This window comes from Vanellus vanellus (assembly GCF_965231255.1).
Source record: "Vanellus vanellus genome assembly, chromosome: Z".
Taxonomy (NCBI): Eukaryota; Metazoa; Chordata; class Aves; order Charadriiformes; family Charadriidae; genus Vanellus; species Vanellus vanellus.
The window spans coordinates 61,209,480-61,228,195 of record NC_138908.1 but is presented as its reverse complement, the minus strand read 5'-3'; the positions used below and the strand labels follow the sequence as shown (position 1 = coordinate 61,228,195).

The window sequence follows — 18,716 nt, the reverse complement described above, 5'->3', positions numbered from 1 at the left end:
TGGTGATATTGGAAAGGATTGCATGTTGCTTCCAATTATCTGACAATCCTGTTTTACATGGTGAAAATAGTTGAGGCAGAGCTTCCTTTAGTTCCTGCTCTTCCTTGTCATTTTGCTATAGTCTGCTTTTATGGTTCTGTCCTGGTGCTTTTTGCTACCATGTATGTATCCCTTCCATCTAAAATCAATACTGATAGCAATAACCTTAATTTTTTTCCTGCTTTGAAATTAAAAAAAAAAAATAATCTGTAAATATATATTTTCCTGGCTGTTTCTAGTAGTTATTTTGCTAAAGAACTTGTTTTGAAGTAGGAAGTTTTGGTCAATGTTTGTGTGGTACATTTTTGTGGCAATTTTATTTAATAAGAATGTATTAAACAGGCTTTTCTATTTCAGAAGACTGGCATTTTTCATTATAAGAGTGTATGTTTATTATTTGAAACAGCTACATAAAATGAAATTTAGAATCTAGAATGAATTCAAGACCATATAGAAAAGGTTTTCTAATTACAGTGGTTTAGAGTGTCAAAATATTCTGTGAGGTATTATTGACAATGTTGCTAATTTTAGCTACTCTCTCACTCTTTTCTGTCACAGCCCCATGACTTTGATGAATGCAGATTTGATATTAGCGTAAACGATAGCGTTTGGTACCTCCGAGCTCAGGACCCAGACCACAGACAACAGTGGGTAGATGCAATAGAACAACACAAGGTATGTTGTTTTGGTTTTTTTTTTTTTTTCTGATTTTCTTTCTCATTCCATCATTAGATCTGGTGGTGCTTGTGGAGAGTTGTAAGCTTCCCTGTACAGTCATTAAAGTACTCAAGGTATTTATGACCGGTAAAAGCTGCAAGATTGAAGCTGTGTTAAATATGTTTCAAAGGAATTGATTTGCTTGTTCTTCATAGATAAGAGTTGAAAACTGAGCTAACAACTGTGAACCTTTCTTGAGCTCTCTAGCTTGAAAAAAAAAAAAAAAGCTTTCATTATGTTTGAGTGACTTTTTAATGCTTTTGTCCATCCTCTCTCACTGATTATTGAATTCTTTCTTATCTGTCCTGGATGCTAAACTTGTTAGTTTAGAGTCAATTCTCCTAGGTTATCATTCTGGTTTTAGGCTTCTTTCTTTCATCGTTTGGCTGCTTTTACTGTATCTGATTACTGACTTTGTCTACTTGTCTTTTAAGGCCCTATTCTTCATCAGCATTTTGGTTCAGCTTTCCTGATCTATTCTTTGTCTTCCAATGAACTCTGTTATTTTCATTTTACCTAAAGGGCTTGAAGGTCAGGTCTTTTTAAAGTACATAGCATGCAAAGCATCCATTATATTTTCAGGTACAAAATAGGCACTGCCCCAAGGTGTTGAATTTAACTGCAATACCTAGCACAATTCAACTTCTGCATCTGGGTTATACAGCTGTTACAGGAATACAAATTAAAATGTATATCTAAGTAAGTATGTATTTTTACCTTGAACTTCTTGAAGTATTGCTTATATAAGTACTATGTGTAATTAGGAAGTTTCATCTTTTATTGGGAAATCCTTACAATAAGCAGTACATGCTCTTAAATTTAAAGTGCTGCCTGTTGATAATGGTTCTCTAAAAAAAAAAATCTCAATTAGAGTTTTAGTCCATTTTTAGCTTGGCATTTTGCTTTCACTTTGATACGGAGGTAACATTAAATCATACAAAATTAAGTTGTAAAACCAGGATTCTTTTCTGTAGTCTAGGGGGAAAAAAAACCCAAAGTTAACCATGGGGTATTCTTGAGGCAAAAATACTGGAATTTGTTGCTATTGCAATACCTGACAGAAGTGTCTCAAGAGGATACACTGAACAAGTTGCTGGATTACACATCCATAGACCTGTCATTTCAAAAACTGTTTTACTGGCATGGGGGAGGTTTCAGGTATGGAGTTGTGGGGACGTGAAACTTGATAACTCTGAGCTAAAATTCAGACGAATAATTTAGCTGGTGAAATACAGAACTTAACCTGAAGTCCAGATAAGAGAAAAGCAGGCTGGGTCATTGCATGCTACCATGCAGGAATGAATGAGGGAGAAAATCCAAATCCTGTCTTAAACTCTGCTCTGTACAACCTCATGGGAAGTATTTTTCTTGCTGTTCTTTTCCCTCTTCTAAGGCTGTCCTTAACTGTTGCTGAGTTCTGAGCTGACAATTTTATGGAACCACCTATTCTTAATATGGAAGTTCTGGGTGGTAATAGTTTTGTCATTGTATGTGTGAATTTGGAATTGTTTCTCTGTGTCATATTAAAAAAAGAGCAGCTTGTATTTGTCAACACTGAATTTTCTTCTGCTTTACTCTCCAGCACCTATCATGAGGTATCTCTTTGCTTTTCTTTTTCTGTCTGGTATTACTGGTAAACTTAAATCATCTTATTCAACCTCCTTTTGAGACCACTAATGTGTGTTGAGGAGCATGAATTCTAGCGTTCCAAAAGTGACCTTCCTTTGTGAAGAAGCCTGATTAATTACGCAGGTTTTCCACTACAAAAAAAAAAAGCTTCTTTTAATATTGATTTCAGTTTGGACAGTTTAAACGTCCATGCTTTGCAAGAATTTGGTGGTTCTTTTGAATAAATAAATTAATTGATACCAGGTCTGTCTTCACATTTAAAGGAGTGGAATGAGAGGTTTCATGGATAATTCCACTACCCAATTTTTTCAGTATTTACTTAGAGTTAATATCAGGGTAGGAGTAATGAATACTTTTTCATTATTTTATTAGAATTACTGTTCTGGTCATTGCTAAAAGAAAGTGACTCCTGTTCTGGAATATTATATAAACTGAAGAAAGGTATGTCTGCAATTAGGAAGTGGAAATAAAATTATTTCTGTACATGCTGAACTGACAAGAAACAGTTAAGTTTGCATCTTGCTGTCCTAATGTAGTAACACTGGACTTCACTGTTTGAATCTGATGGCTTTTTAAGTATGCGTAGTTTCCAGTTTCAAGGCTCTTTGAAATTTTTCAATTTCTTGCATAGTCCTTGTTACTCTGTAGTGTTTACAGGATTCAAGACAAATAGTTGTTTTCATTCTTCAATGGAGAGGGAAATATTATGGCACCGCACTTCTAAGTAAACCATCATACCATTTAATATATTAAAGCAATACATTATTTAAAAGCATTCTCTTTGTAACGTGCAACTAAATACCATGATCAAGACAAGACAAGGAAAACAGCAAAAGGTAATGCAATCTTGTAACAATAGCTTGGATTTAAGTTGAAAGTATATAATTAAATCTCAAAATCGTGAGTGACTAGCATTTTTTCCAGTGCAAGGTTCTGTTGTCTTCATAACACAGTAGCAGATTTGTGTGAAGAATGTTGTAGGTGTGGAGGTGCATCTGTTCCTACTTAACTGTTCCAACTAAAATACGTAGAAATGCTATCACCAGAAGCCTTGGAAAAGTGCTGTATGCACATAAATAGGTGTTTGGTGTAATTAAACATAAACCAGAAATGTCCAAATCCAGTTTTCAGTCTGATTATTGCTAAGGTTACTTAAAGAATGTCTCCAAATGTCTTGTTTCTATATTTTCTATGTTGAGTCGTTAGTGCTGTGTCCTATAATTTATATAGAACACTGTAGGGAAAAATGCACTGGAAAAATGTGCTGCTTCCTAATAACGTTGATAGGATCTGAAAAATAGATTTTCTTGGAATCTGGAAGTTAATCCCATTTTTCATTTGAATCTGTATAAACAGCATGTCCTAGCTCTGGTGGGGATAGGGTTAATTTCCCCAGGGATCCGGCAGGGGACGCAGGTTTTCCATACCGTGTGAGCCATGCCTGAAGGTATAGGGGGGAGCTGGCTGGAGGAGGGGGCAGGAGGTTGGACTGGGGCTGCCCGGGTCTAGTGGGTGAGCGGTGGTACCGTAATCGTGTTTGTACGTACATTCCTCTATCAGTGTCACTGTTTTCCTCTTTCCTTTGCTGTTCTGTTAAACTGCCTTTATCTCAACCCATGAGTTTTGCCTTTTTCTTCTGATTCTCCCCCACAGCTGTGGGGGGCAAGTGAGTGAGCAGCGGTTTTGTGGTTCTTTGTTGCCAGCTGAGGCCAAAACCACAACACAGCACTTCAGTGATCCTTAGTTTTAAGGAATTCTTCACCCATCCTTTAATTTTCTTCAGCTCTTGTGGAAGTTTTATATCTAAACATTTCATTGAGAGTGGGAAGAGATGGGATTTTTACAAGGCAAAATATCCCATTTCACAGAAAAGTTCAGATATTTGTCTGCTTACTCTGAAATTTTCTGAAGGAACTTTCCTGGTCAGGTTACCAAAACTCAAGCAAAAGTTCCTTGACAACCTGTTGTTAACAGATAAAAATTGTTTTTGTTTGAGAACTAGGTTCTTGACCTGACATGTAATAATTTGAGCAAAATTTGCAGAGGAAATTTCCTTTACTAAGCAGTCATTTTGATTAACTTTGGTCTGCTGCTATAGAAAGTGCTTTTTTGTTTGTTTTTGAAGCTCTTTGTTGCTTACTGAGTGGGTAGGTAGTTCTGGTAGGCTGCTTAAGCTGCTTGCTAACAAAAGTATGTTTGTGAGACTTACTGTAGCATGTCACAAGGTTGTTTATCTTTAGTGTATGAAAGATGGACTAAAACTTTGTGACTGTGTTTCATTGTGCTCCGAACAGAGAAAACACTGCTTTATGATTAATTTTGTATTGAGTATGAGCAGACTTAGAAAAACTTTCTGCTTAGCAACACCAATGAGTAGCTGGTAGCCAAGGAATGTAAAACAGCTAATGTTCAAGCATAAAAACTGTTAGAATTTGCTGCTCTTTTTTCGTTATAGCATTAGCCTTCTCACGCATTGAGGTTCCTGAATGCTTACCAGATCAAGTGTTTCAAGTACAGCTTCTAAAATGCCTATTAATCTCCCTGAACCGGAGGACAGAAACGTCTAAAATGCAATAAGACCGTCAGTGAGGCAAATGAGGAAATAGATCATGTATAACCAGGAGTCCTTTCTTCTACTTAAATGCACTGAGCAGATACTTACACACCCTTATAACCAGATACTTTACAGGTATCATTAGGAGGCTTCTCTGTTCTCCTACCCTAAGAGATAGTCAGCTATAGGATTGCTTAAGAGCTTTTCTTAGATCTAATGGAAATGTATATTGCTGAAGAACTCAAGACCAGACTAGGTTTCCACATTTCTCCAGTCTAAAAACATTGGTGGTGCATGAGCACCAAGGTATCAATGCTTTTGAAACATTTTTCTCTTCTTAAATAATACATTGAAGGACTGACTTCAGATCTCTACCATGGTTTGAAAATGGAGTATGGAATTTCTAACCTGGGATTAGAGAAACTGGCTTAAATGTTTACTTTTGTGCTGTGGGGAAAATGTTCTCTACAGATAAAACCAGACATGAACTCCTGCAGCATGTAACTTCTAACAAGTAAAATGAATGTGTGCTATGTATTATGAATAAACAAGACAGTTTTTCACTGAAGTGGAAAGGGTTTCTTTACACGTAAAGTTATCCAAAGTTTTCATTCTTTACCCTCTATTCTGGTGGAGTTGATGTTAACTTACAAATTTGCATTGCTTCCTAAAGATATAGACAAGGGGAGTGAATTGCTGTTTGCTGCGAGAGCTACCTGGATAATTAAAGTTATTTTGAGCAAATTAACTTGAGCTCCTGAGATCCAGATAATGATTTCTTGTAATGTTAATCTAACACCTGAGTTGAAAACTTGCTGAGAATTTGTTTAGAAATTAGTATTTCATGAGAAACTCTGTATCGTCTTAGGTTTGTCCCATTTTGTTCCATCTTAGTTATAATTTTTTCCATGCAGATTCTGCATGTGTTCATTATTGACTTTGTGACACTTCAGCAAAATAAATTTACAGTGTTTTAAGTCTTGGATTTTCAAAATCTTGTGTTTATCAAACTGAAATGCTGTTTAAAGTCTTGCTGAACTTCTTACAAAACCTGTCTTTGTGTAAAACTGGAAAAAGTCATTCTCCAGAGGGTTATCTAGATACCCAACAAGTATGGCATGTAAGGAGTAGGTAGGCTCCCTTTTTCATTTTGAAATGATGATATACAAGGTGTTTCTATCTAGAGCAGGAGACATGAATTTCAAAGTCTGTCTGTGAAAGGCATTAAGTGGCTACCTTGAAGGAGTGACTACTTGATTGTTCTTACTGTTGATTAGATGCTGAGAGAGGAGTAGTTGTCTACTTAGGTTACACAGAAACATTGAGAAGAGTAAAACTTATTAAATGTTTCTTCAGGCAACTTTTTTCCCCAGGTAGCATGGAGGGAGGGGGCGTGGCAGCCACAGCGGGTCAAAGATAATTTAGCTTGTAAGTAATTCTAATTTTGTGAAATTCTCAATATACTACAACTTGTTTTTTAAATTATCAGTTGTCAAACTCAGTAAAATGCTTCACATCCCAGTTTTTTGCATTGTTTAAGTACACATCTAGCTAAGATGGTGAAAAAAACAAAAAGCTGTATTTGGCAGGCTAGTAAAGTCAAATTTAGGCATAAGTATTCAAACAGTTGATTCACTTCATTTATTAAGTACTGATACATTTCCAAACAAGTAGACTAGAATTGAGGGATTTAGTTTTGAGATTATTATTTTCTGAATGTGGATCCTAATTTTGTAATTCATAGATTAATTTAAGAAACTGCAGGGCAAACTTTAAACAGTATAATTTTTATTGCAGGTAATAAGGGCACTGTAGAATACTGTTGGGGCCAGGGGAGGGACCAAACCCATGTCAGCTTGAAATTTTCACAAAATGCTTGTTAACCACATAAAATGTGGTTCTTTTTTTTTTTTTTTTTTTCCCACATAACCTTAAAGTTAACAATTACCTTACGCACAAAGTATTGAGTCATTAATTTCACCCATAAGGTAATCTGCATATTGTTTTCTCTTGCCAATGTGCTGTTCTAAAGGAGTTACTGAATGTGCTGTTAGACATTGAAAAATATTACTACTAGCAGTAATCGTGAAGTTGAAGCAGAAAAGGCAGCCAGGTACCTGTGTGTCTGAGGAGAGGACAAGGGGTAGAGGTGAGCTTTTGCTACTCTAACATGAGTGCAACACCATACAAAAGCAAAACTCTAATGGCTAAAAACAGAGCATCATAGTGTTGTGCACTTGAGAAGCATCTTAAATATAACAAAGTAATCCACAGAGTACTCTTAAAAGATCCCATTCAAATCATTCTAGTTGTTCCAATTCTAAAAGGTTGAGTTAATGTCAGATTGCTTAAATATGTTGGTAATACCAGTCAGCTTTTCAGTATGAAGGACATCGGGTAAAATATTGAAGTACAATAATAAAGTATTTCTTAAAATTAAACTTGGCCTTCTGTCTTTGTGTTACTTCTTTTATGAACTTAAGTACAAGAAGTTATGCAGGAGTAACTTATTTCAAACTCAGAGCAAACCTTAAATTTCACTTCCAACTTGATGTTAAGCACCCAGGGTATCTCAGTTCCCTGTGTTCTGTAATTGGAATGCTTCACCTTCAGACTGAGACCCAAGTGCCATCTGCCCATTCATTCAACCTAATAGCTGTCTTAAGAAATGTCATGTTAACAATACTTTAACTCAAGCTTTTGTTTGAATATGGTATGTAAATATTGATCTATGAGATTATTTTTAGTTAGCTGTGCTAAAAAAAAAAACCACTGGAAAATGCTAGTGGAGGTAACTTTCTCATACTACTATTTTATCAGCAGTAGATGTGTGAGCAAAAAATTTGACAAGTTAATCTGGTCAGAAACCAGTATCAGAGTTTTAATTTGTGAAAAATATAGAGCTCAGATTATCAATAGGAAAGGGAGAGATGGGTGCTACATGTTTAACTTGCCCACAGGCTTTCAGCAGTTGTGAGGAGAGCTGTAACATTCTGTGAAGACAGGGTAATTTTCTCCTTTTCTACACCTCTCAAATCCTGCTCCAAGATTGAACTAATTTACTGACAATGCCAATAAAGACATGCAAATAAATCACTCTAAATCTGTTATGTGTCTAGACTGAAACAAATATGAGTGAGATAATGCAGAATTAATAGGAAAGTATATGCAGAGTAGGAACGCTATAGAAACATTTTTATTCAGCATACTGATGTAACAAACTTTTTAAATAGAAATTAAATTAAGTATACATTTATTCCATCAGTAAATAGTTTTGTACATTAGACTTAATTTCTGTTCTGGCAAATCTTTGTGGAGCCACTGAAATAAGTAGCTTGCATGTCTGTGTAGGCTATGTTTAAGTGCATAACTAAATACTGTGCAAATGGTCTTCTGAAGTCTACATTGATGTTATGACCTTTATAAGTAATTTTTTTTGTACTGGTTTACTATATTGCTGACAACTAGGCACTGTCAAGTAATTTCTAGCAAATGATATCTGTTCTAATGTTGATGAGTGAATGCTAATTATAAATACAACATTGTTGATTACTTCAAAATTAAAACTTTCCAATAATTTCAGATACATCATATAGGAGGCAGCAATAGGAATACTGTCTGTTGTCATTTCTCCAGCTACTTCTCCTAGAGTTTAGGTGTTTCAGTAATGTGTGATTTTTAAATTATTTACTTCCTCAGCAGTGGTTGCTGAAGTCTGAAAAGGAAAGTGTGGCCCCCTAATCTGTTCATTTTTTCCCACTTCATCTTAACACCAGTTCTTCTGTCCCTGCTTCTGCTCCATACCCATTCACAAATCAGACTGGCTTAAGTGGAAACAACAGTGCAGATGAAGGGAAAGCACAGGAGATACAGGAGTACGTAAATATTGTTTTACTTGGTTTTTATTTCTCAGGTTCATAGTAAGGATTGTAGGAGAGCAATGATAAGGCCTCCTTTTTCCTCTGTTGATATCAGTGGCCTAAATGTTGGAACAAGTTTCTTAAGTAGTCTTGGTGTCAGCTATTGTTCCTTATCAAATCGATTTGGGTTGTCTTGTTCTGTTGTCTGATGCTCTGCAGCATATCAACAAAGTCTATTTTTTTCTGTTTGATGCTGACACTTTGGATTGTATAGAATACCCTATTAGTTTCTGTGATATCAATGTTGGTCCAGAAGCTAGTGCCCCCTTCTCACTCTGGCTTTGTGAGTGCCTCTCAGGCACTTGCAGCAGCAGTGCAACTTGCCTGAGAGGAGGCTGGAGAACAGCATTCAGATATCTGTGTTAATCTGTAAAAATTATGTGGTTAACAGACTTAAATGTGTAGGCAAGTCGCTGATAAATGGTAGAGACATGTGCTTAAAAGTGTTTCAAAAACATTGTATGTTAGTTTGAAACTAGAAAACCATTACTCAAGCTTATGCAGGAACTTAGATCTGTTCTTGTTGCTGTTCTGTCACTGTTGTATTTTTACATAAAATCTGTAATTTAAGTTCTTCTGTATTCATGTTTGACATCTCCCTTTTGAAGTGTTTGCAAAAATATTCCCTGATAACTAAACAAAAAATTAAGTCCAAGCATAATCTTCTGAACTTTGCAGTAATAAGCTGCAAGACTAAAGTGGGAAGTACACAGAATGATGTGGCTGTCTCAAGTCCAAGCACTTTGTCTAGCTTTTCAAGTTCACTGGTCCTTTCACTGTGAATACTGGCTTTTCTGTTTCGCTCTTCAGGGACATCTGACTAGTATAGGTATCAGAGGAGAAACAAACTGAAGGGTTTTCCTGAAGGAAGAGTCATAAAGTTCATCCAAATTCTTCCCCTAATAGGAACTAGTCATCCTTATTGGATGCTATGTTTCATTATGCGTTGGACTGGTAAGTGTTGTAACTGTGAGCTGTCATGTAATAATTATAGCCGGTCTCTGCTGTTAAAGGGATTTCTTCTTGTCATCCTCATCTAATCTGAATTTTCCTTTATAGGGTACTCTTACTTGCAGTCAGTCTGGAGGGGACATTATTCCCTTCATCTTTGCAACACTTAAGATTTCTTGTATTTTTATGTTAGCCTGAACAGTTCCCCATTCCTCAGTTGTTGTTCATGCAGACATTTTACAACTCTGTACCTTGTATGGTTCTCTTCTGAACTCATTCCTCGTCTTTCTTTGAGGTACAGCACCAAAATTAGACTCGGTATTCCCACTGAGAATCTTACAGATGTTGTATAGAACATAGGATTATTTTGTGGGTTTTGGCACCTACCCTGTTGGCAACACCACAATTTTTTTTGCTTATTCAGCTTGAGGACCGCTAAATCTGATCCCTCTCTAGAACTATCTGCACATTGTTACCTGTCCTGTATTTGTGCAGTACGTTTCCTATAACCAAGTAAACCTTGAACTTCATTTTTCTGCAGTGTGTGCAAATGTTAAGTTTTTGCTGCTCTTCTGGCAATTTCAGTCTTTCCAACTCTGCTGTCTTTCGTTCTAGTTTCTTTCCAGAAATCATTCTTACTGTTGCTTGGGTTGGGTTCATTTTCTTAAGTGATTGTGCTGCTTCTAGTACTTTCTAAAGTGTGGAGACTGGCTGGGTGAAGAAAGGCTAGACGGTTTGGCAGTATCTTGTCTGATAGCTGTGCTTGCTTATTATTCTATTGGGAGCTGCTTATCTGAGTCTGAAGCTTTATATGTACATGCACTTAAGATAATCTTGAATCTTTGTATTCATGCAAGCTGTGATCACTGTCTGCCATATGTTCCTAATTTGAAAAGTTTTCTTCATCTAGTCAAAGCATTAAGAGGTAGTCTTCATAATCTTAGAGGTCTTGATTTCTGCTTCTCTGAAACCCCCCACCCTCAAAAGATAATGAACTTAGTTGATTGAGTTTACTCCTATCTTTCCCTTAAATTAGCTAAAACTATGAATTGACTGAAGATTCAAACGCACATAAGGGTTAAAGTAACCTTTTGATCACTACATAGCCGGACTGGTGAACCAGGGTGTTCTGAAATAACTAAAGAATGCCTGAAAATTACAGGCCAAAATGCAAATTAGCAGAGCATTGCCTTGTAGGTGCCATACTGTGTGAAAGAAAACACTTTGAAAAGTGTGAACTTGATATCGGATAGCATGAAAGGCTACTGCTAAGCTGTTAAGAGTATGTCAGACAATATTTTTGTAATGCTATTTAGTGAAGGGTGATGTACATGGCTAAAGTACACTTGGTGCCAAGTCTAGTGCTGAGTCTTGAGGTGACCAGAACTAAGCTACCAGACTCAACATGCAGCAGTCTGTGCAGTAAATAACCAGTCTCATTTCTATAAAAAAGCAGGATTCTAGCAGTAAACTCAAAGGTGTCACTTTGAAAACAACTGTGGTAGATAATTTTGATAGCGTCTACTTTCATTTTATAGAAATAAGGGTAATGTCAATGTTTGAAACTGGCAGAATGACACACAGTAGTTCTAGGAGTCGAGCTCTCCATGGCAGAGTCGCAGCATGTTTTTGCACGGTCTCTCTGAAAACAATACTGTTCATGGAGTCGTATGTCAAGCTGGACTTCAGTGGTAAATGCTGCTTCAAATCGGGGTAAGCTCTTGGTGTCAAGAACAGAAAGTATAGAGCTGCAATGTGGAAGTAGTAAGTGGTTAAACAGTTAAAAGTTGACACTTGCTAAATAAATCTGCATGCTGCTTACTCAGAATTATTATTCATCAGCTCAAACAGTACTATGCATTAACAGTTTAATAGAAAAATCTTGGATACTCTGTATGCCTCTACCAAATGCAGTCTTTTTTCTTTCTAAAAGACTTTGTAAAAATGGCTTTTCTTCAGTGAGCTTTCAGTACAGCAAAATTCATTGACTTGATATTAACAGACCAGAGTTACGCCCTAGCCATAGGGAGTAGATGTTGCTCAGCCACATGGGTGGGGTGCACAAGTAGCAATGATACATATTCAGTAACATTCAACAGAGGTAAATTTTTGGCTCTTTTGAGAGAGAGGGACACACTCCACCACCCCTGTGCCCCTCCTGATAAAGACAATGGCTGCAGGAGCTAATGTGACCCTAAAGAGCTCGGGCATTCTTTAAGCACAGAACAGCAAGGTTGGGGGCATCTTCTGCTTTTTTAATTCAATGTCCACTTGCTGTTATTGGAAGCCCTTAAGGTAATTCTACTAATATCATTTCCACTGTAGGACAACAAAAAGATCCTGTTCTCTGTGTGAAAACATAATGCTTGAAAATATGCATTTGCTATCACCTTAGTGTCATCTAGGTGAATGGACTTGCTCCAGAGGAATCAAAAATCTGGTGTCTTGAGCATACCTGTTTTAAATGGGAGGGGAGGAAGAAAGGTTTAATATTTAACTGCTAATATCTAAGTGTCCTGTATTGGTTGGTATGAACACAGGTATCAGAAAATGTTGGGGGTGGGGAGGAATAAAGAGAGAGGTATCCATCTTTCATCCCACCCTGGTAATCTGAAATAACTTGTGGGGACTTATGTATTACCTTAAAATTGCTGGTTTAAGCAAGCAAGTATAGCTGAGGCTGCTCAGCTGATAAGATCTACTTGCCCTAATGTACGGTATGATGCTGGTAGTGAAACTTGTAGATGGTGTAAGGAAGCTGTGCTTTCAGGGGAAGATTAGATGGATTTCTCAAGTTATTAGTTCTTTACTGGAAATAACAAAAGCTTCTTTCTTTAAAATTGAATCAAGTATGCTCTTTCAAGAAGGAAGACTAAGCTTGGGTATGTCTTATACGTTCCATTATTTTAGCACTGTTATCAGCAGGAACTCTTTAATACATATGATATTGCTTGTCATTTAACATTACTAAATTTGCTAAGTGTGCTTATTGGTGGAAACTGTATTTCCTGAAAGAAGACTTTAGGGGAAAGCCAGTGAGTCAGCAGTTTCAGTTGACTACACAAGCGTATGCTGCAGCAAACCTAAATGCTGTCGCTTCCAAACTGTTGAAACTTCCTTTCAGGACGGGAAAAAATAGTTTTGTCTGTCTTGGCACCCCTTTGCCACTCTTAGGCCTATGTTCAAACAGGAGCTGTAAGTTGCAGCTTTATTAATAAGTAGTTACAGTTAAGACTATTTAAAACTGGACTAAAGCTTTCAGTCCATTCCAGCTCAACACACTTGATTAATTATAAACAGTGCAGATTGTTTCACTTTGACCAGCCCAGTTTTTCTTTGCCTATGTGTTCCAGTTATGTTTCGTAACAATTACTTTGGCTTTGAAAATAGATATTACAATTCTCTGAAGAATTCTCCTTATGGGGTGGAGGCCTGGGTATCCAGTTGGATGTGATCTGAGCAGGAGGTAGTTCTAGAGATGTCTTGCAACCTAATCATTCTGATTTTGTGATAAAAGCATATTTCTTGTATAGCAGTTCAATTCTTCCTTGCTCATGTCATAATATTTTCTGCTTCACAGCAAAAGCATTCCTGGTTCCTGTCTTGAAATGATACTTTTTTAACAAAGTGAAGTTTTATTGCCTCACTTTGCTAGGTTTCAGGCTCTGTAAATAAAAGATCTGGTTAAACTGTCTCCTTGGAGTTTTGCTTTATTCTTGCATTATTTGAAGGTGCAACTTCTGCTTACTTATATTCTTGTTTCTACCTGCCCCCAAATGTGCTAAATGAGGTTAAGCAGAAGATAAAATACCTATTTCATGTGTTTAGTGGTATTAGTAGGTCTGAGGAAATCTGTTTGGTAAACATGCCATTTTGAAATGCAAAAAGAAAGTGCAAAGATAAGCAATAAAAGCTAGTTAGACTACACTTCCCATAATCTAATCAAACAACACATGGGATTTAAGGTTTGTGCAAGTGTATCTAACTTCAGAGGCTTACTGGTCTAGTTTTAATTCTTAAAAAGAGGCCATTATGCCTGCTAGACATATCTTTAACAGATCAAGAGTGTTCAGCAGTCAGTACCAGTCATACGTAGCCTCTTTTTCTTGGAGTATCCATGTGAGTAGACAAGTGATGCACCTGGAGTAAAAACATGCTCCATTATGTGTTTGGGCTTGGTCATAAGAAAAGGAAGTCTGCAATATGTGACCTGAGGCTGCAATTAGAAGCAAAACTTGTGTGTTACCTGGCTGGAAAGGTTTTCTGCCAGCCTCATTGATTTATAGTGTCTCAATATAAAATGCTTCAAGAAAGGTCTTATATTTTTAGAGCCCTGTGATACACAGGCAGTCTGCAAAGGTTTCCTTTACTGTCCTAGGCTGTGCATCAGCTTTGAGTGTGGAGTGCTTTTAGATGTAGATAACATAGTTTAACTTATCTTCCATTTTTATGGCTGCTACTTTTTCATGCCTGAATTGGACTATATGCAGATCTGTCAGAATATGAAGATCTGGTGGCAGAATATGTGTTTTGTCACTGCTATGCAGAATGGTCAGTGAACATCTTATCTTGCCTACCATCAGGTGGGAGTCTCCCTCCCCTCACTTAGCAATGGAGTGAAGTCAGCTTTTAATGTTTTGGAATCCAAAGCGGGTAACAGCAAGAATATGGCCATTGTCCTTAAGTCTTTTGCCACTCCACCACACACACTCCAGTGTCTGCAGGCAGTAGCATCAGCGTTTTGAGCAGTTTGTGAGCTCTTAACACATGGATGATTTTCTCATGATGAATTCCTCAGGGATATATACTGCTGTAAGGGAACCAGCAGCGGGGTTGGACTATATAGCAGTATATAGAGAATATATGGGTCTAGAAAATAATTTAATCTGAGGTCATACATATTGAATGTCTTTCTGCAGTTGCCTGGACTTTTGATAGTACGGTGTGCTGTTACGGCACAAGTTCTTGCAGAAAGTGCTCCTGCAGCTTGTACAAAACACAGTGCTGCTGTCACGAAACAAGACAGTTTAATTACTAGAAGACTGAATTGGAATAGGCTACTAAACTGCTTGTTTTATCAGTAGTACACTGTTCTAACTCATGCTTATTATAGGGAGGTTTTTGTGTTGGTACCCAGCGCTGCACTGGCATCCTTTATCTTGTTCATACTTTTTTACCCCTCTGGAAAACAGTAAGAACAAAAATGGTGACACACAGCTTACTGCTCAACCTTAGGATGGCTGACAGTATTACAATCTTGTATAAAACTGGTGATAATGCTTGTCTTCAAAGTCCTGAGCACTTTAGAGCCTAGATGCTTTGGTTTGTTTTCTTTTGGTGCACTAGAAGCAGCCTTTTGTGAAATGTTTTTCTTCCAACTCCCGGGTTTTCCTTCAAGGGCAGGTCATCTTATTGTAGAGACCCGTGCTGTGCTTGAAGTTGTTTTTCCTATTGTCTTGCACAGAGGGTGTTGGCTTTCAGCAAATAAAAGCAATCTGTTCCTTTTCACATGAATGAGTAAGGGGGGGTGGGTGTATTTTTTGTATTGGTGGATGAAGTTGAGTGTAATATTTTTAATGTGTGTAATGTCAGGTAACATTTTAATTATCAAAAGATTAGCTTTCTGGAATTTGCATTGTGTTTAAGTGCTACAGACTCCTAAGTAAGCCCACTTAAACTTAAGTGTTATGAATAGAGTAGATAACTTATTTCAAATGAAGCGTCTCTGTGTCACTACTGCATGACATTTGTGGGTTTGGAAGGGTAACTAGAACTGTTTCTTCTGATGCTTCTCAAAGTGCATATGCATACAGGGAAAACTAGTTTGGTGGGAACCTACTTAATGCATACTCTGTACATGAAGAAATCCTGTGTCTGTTCATCAGGCTGGTATATAAAACTCACTTTCATTGTGAGCTGTATGTTTGACAGCTGAAGACTAATGGCTAGCAGTTGAATGTGAAGAAAAATCTTCTAGTCAGACATGGTACTTGAGACAGAGTTGCCCAGTTTTCTGTATGTCACATTAAGCGTTCTTTTTTAAAGCTAAATTTCATTGAGTCTAACTGCCTCATGTTAAATGAAGTTTTAAGAAATCTGTGCCTAAACATTTGTCAGTGTGTTTAATTTGCTGGTAATGACTTTGGATAATCTTAAATGGAAATTAACGTGGTGTTACTTGCTTCACTGTTTTGAACCGACTGAGAGGTGTGACTTCAGAATAATTTCATTAATCTCTATTAAAACTTCTAATTCACTGCCATTGTTTCAGCAATAGATGTCATTGTTACTTCTCGCATACTGTGCGGTAAACCTTATCCTCACTTAGCAACGTGTCTCAAATGTAATTATACAGGCTAAAGGTAAAACTGCTCTGGTTTTAATTGTCTGCCAGGGAAAGAAGGTTTATATGCACAGGGACTGCAGCAGAAACAGGGTAAGGGTTACTTTTGGGCTTTGACCAATAGTAACCTTTAGACGTGCGTGTGTTTCCTTTTTGCTATTTCCCTCTAGTGGTCACACAGGATATCGACCTGGGGACGTTAAACCATGAACGGGTATATTTTCGGACGCTTGTACGTGAATAAGCTAACACAGAAGTAATATGGGGTGTACAGAAACTTAATTTGCCCGGTCCTGACCAGTTAGAACATAGTTGTTATGATATCATAATATATATCTCTCATAATAGTTATTATGATATCTTTTGATGGGAGGACTTACTCTTATGCTTCAGGTTGGTGATTCAACAAGCTTCTGGAAAGGATCTGAGTTGTTATGCTTTTGGATATCCATATGTGCCCTTTACTTGAAATTCAATTATACAGAGCTCATAGCATAATCTAAATCTGTTTCTAAAGCTTTTTGAGGTGGAAACTACACTATATGCATATCTTTGCCTTTCTGTGTCTGGAACTAGGTCTTATGTCTAAACATTTGAAGTGTTAATATAATTTGTGACTTTGGCATTTTGGTTTTAATCATATTAGACTTACTCTTGACCCACAAATTAATATTAGGATTATAGAACTGGGTAGTGCTCATCTTTGTAAACCAATTCATGTTTTCATTTAACTTTTTAAACATTTTGGTACATCTGTTGTATATCAGGCATTTGAGTTAAGATCTTACAAATGTTTCTTATGGTCTAAGTTCTTTTCTGCTTGTCATGCAGAACTGTTCTTTTTTTGTTTATATAGTTATTCTTTCAGTATCTTTAAATTGATACTTTCTATCTAGTCTGTTAATCTTTTGTTAAAAAAAAAAAAAACTACCTTTGGAAAGAATTATTGCCTAATTAGGTTGAGCTTCAGGCACAGAATCTTTATGTTGCCAAATTGATGTATTGCTGGAGACAGGCCTAAAGCTTGTACTGGTGGCAGGGTTCTGTATGCATAAAGAGCTTTTAAACCAGACTGGGCTTCCTTTCTAAATAAACATAGTTTTGTCATAAATAGAAGGACTGTTCTTATGAAACTTCAACACTGGACAATATGAGGCATCTGAAGCTCTATCAGGAACATGACAAAAAGATGCATGTCCTGGAGAGTCTCTTATTTCATATAACCTTTTTTGTTCAGATGTGTAATGGCTGCAGTGAGCCTCCCTTGGTTTTGAAGGAAGTGAGTGTGATAAAAACAAGGGCTACAGCAAGAAGAAAATAAGAATAGGGAGTAGGTTTTGAAAGTCAAGAAAAGTGTTTGATAGGGTATCAGATGCAAAAACAGGCACTGTGTTGAAAGTAACCTCTTCTTTTGCCCCACCTTTTCCCAAATTACTACTGTAAGATTGCAGTTAAAACTGAATGTGTTCTCATGGTTTTCCTTTGGGTGTAAGATCAATTTTTCTTAAATCCTCTGTCAAATGTAATATGGACTTATCCATCTTTGACAATTCCAACTTTCTTCATCTTCCAGTGCTTGCTGGGTATTGCATACTCAGGGTTATGCCAAGCATTTCACAGAGATTTCTATTCTGAGGGCTAGATGAACATCTGAGGATTGAGTGGAAGGGAAGATTCTGTTCCTGTGTGTAGCAGTGACAGGATAACTGTTAACTGCACTAGGTGAACAAGATATTTAATGACCTTTGTGGGTTTTGGAATAGCATTTGCTTTGGTAGTTTTTCTGTTTATCGATTAAACCTGCTGGTGGATTTGTTCTGTGTTGCTGTAAAGCTTTTTGTAGTCCATTTTTTTTCCTGTGCAAGTAAGAACCTTGCCTGCACCTGTACTTTGAATTCTGGGGTTTCTTGATATAAAAATGTTTCCTCTGAATAAGCAAAGTATAGGGTTCTCAAGTCCAGGAGCAAAACTGTCTCAAGCTTGCGAAAAGTAACTTTCTTCAAAGATGGGGGAAAAAACCCAACAACTAACTTCGCTGTTTAACCAAGATCTCTCCATTACGGTCTAGCCCAAGATTCTTCAGCACAACCCTGATTATGGATGTGTTTTTCCACTCCTATGCAGAGGTTATACTTAAGGTAGCAAAGTATTAGATTATTAGGTTAAAAAAAAAAAAAAAAAAACCACAACACTGCACTGTGAGTGGAGTGAGAGGCAAATCATTCCTTCCCTGCCACTTTGAAGAATAAGTAATATATTACTTAATGTCTGTTACCTGTGAACACTGCACGCAGTTCACTCCTGGTGGCTGCTAATGGGAGATGGGTTACCCCTGCGTGCCCTGTCCTGGGTAGGTGCCAGCTTTCCTTCCACATCATGGTTGCTTTGCAGGGGGGCGCACCAAGGCTGGTCCTCGAGCTGCTGCAATGGGTTTCCCTGCTGCCTCCTGGCTTCTCGGACTGCCAGCACTTGTGCATTGTCCCTGGCAACACTCCCTTTTGAATTTTATACATAGTGATGATTTAATGTAACTATTAAATGCAATTTAACTATTATGTGATTT

The 18,716-nt window shown here is 37.2% G+C and overlaps 1 protein-coding gene across 3 annotated transcripts in view; it reads left to right on the top strand.

Annotated features, from left to right (window-relative positions):
• CERT1 (ceramide transporter 1) overlaps positions 1 to 18,716 on the top strand; it is a 79,498-nt gene that overhangs the window by 23,151 nt on the left and 37,631 nt on the right. For all 3 annotated transcript variants that reach the window (XR_014270209.1, XM_082497779.1, XM_082497778.1), the window contains exon 3: positions 598 to 714. Coding sequence is in view for 2 of the 3 variants with exons in the window: in XM_082497779.1 (XP_082353905.1) it covers positions 598 to 714 (117 nt within the window). In the remaining variant the exon portion in view is untranslated. The remainder of the gene's footprint in view (positions 1 to 597; positions 715 to 18,716) is intronic.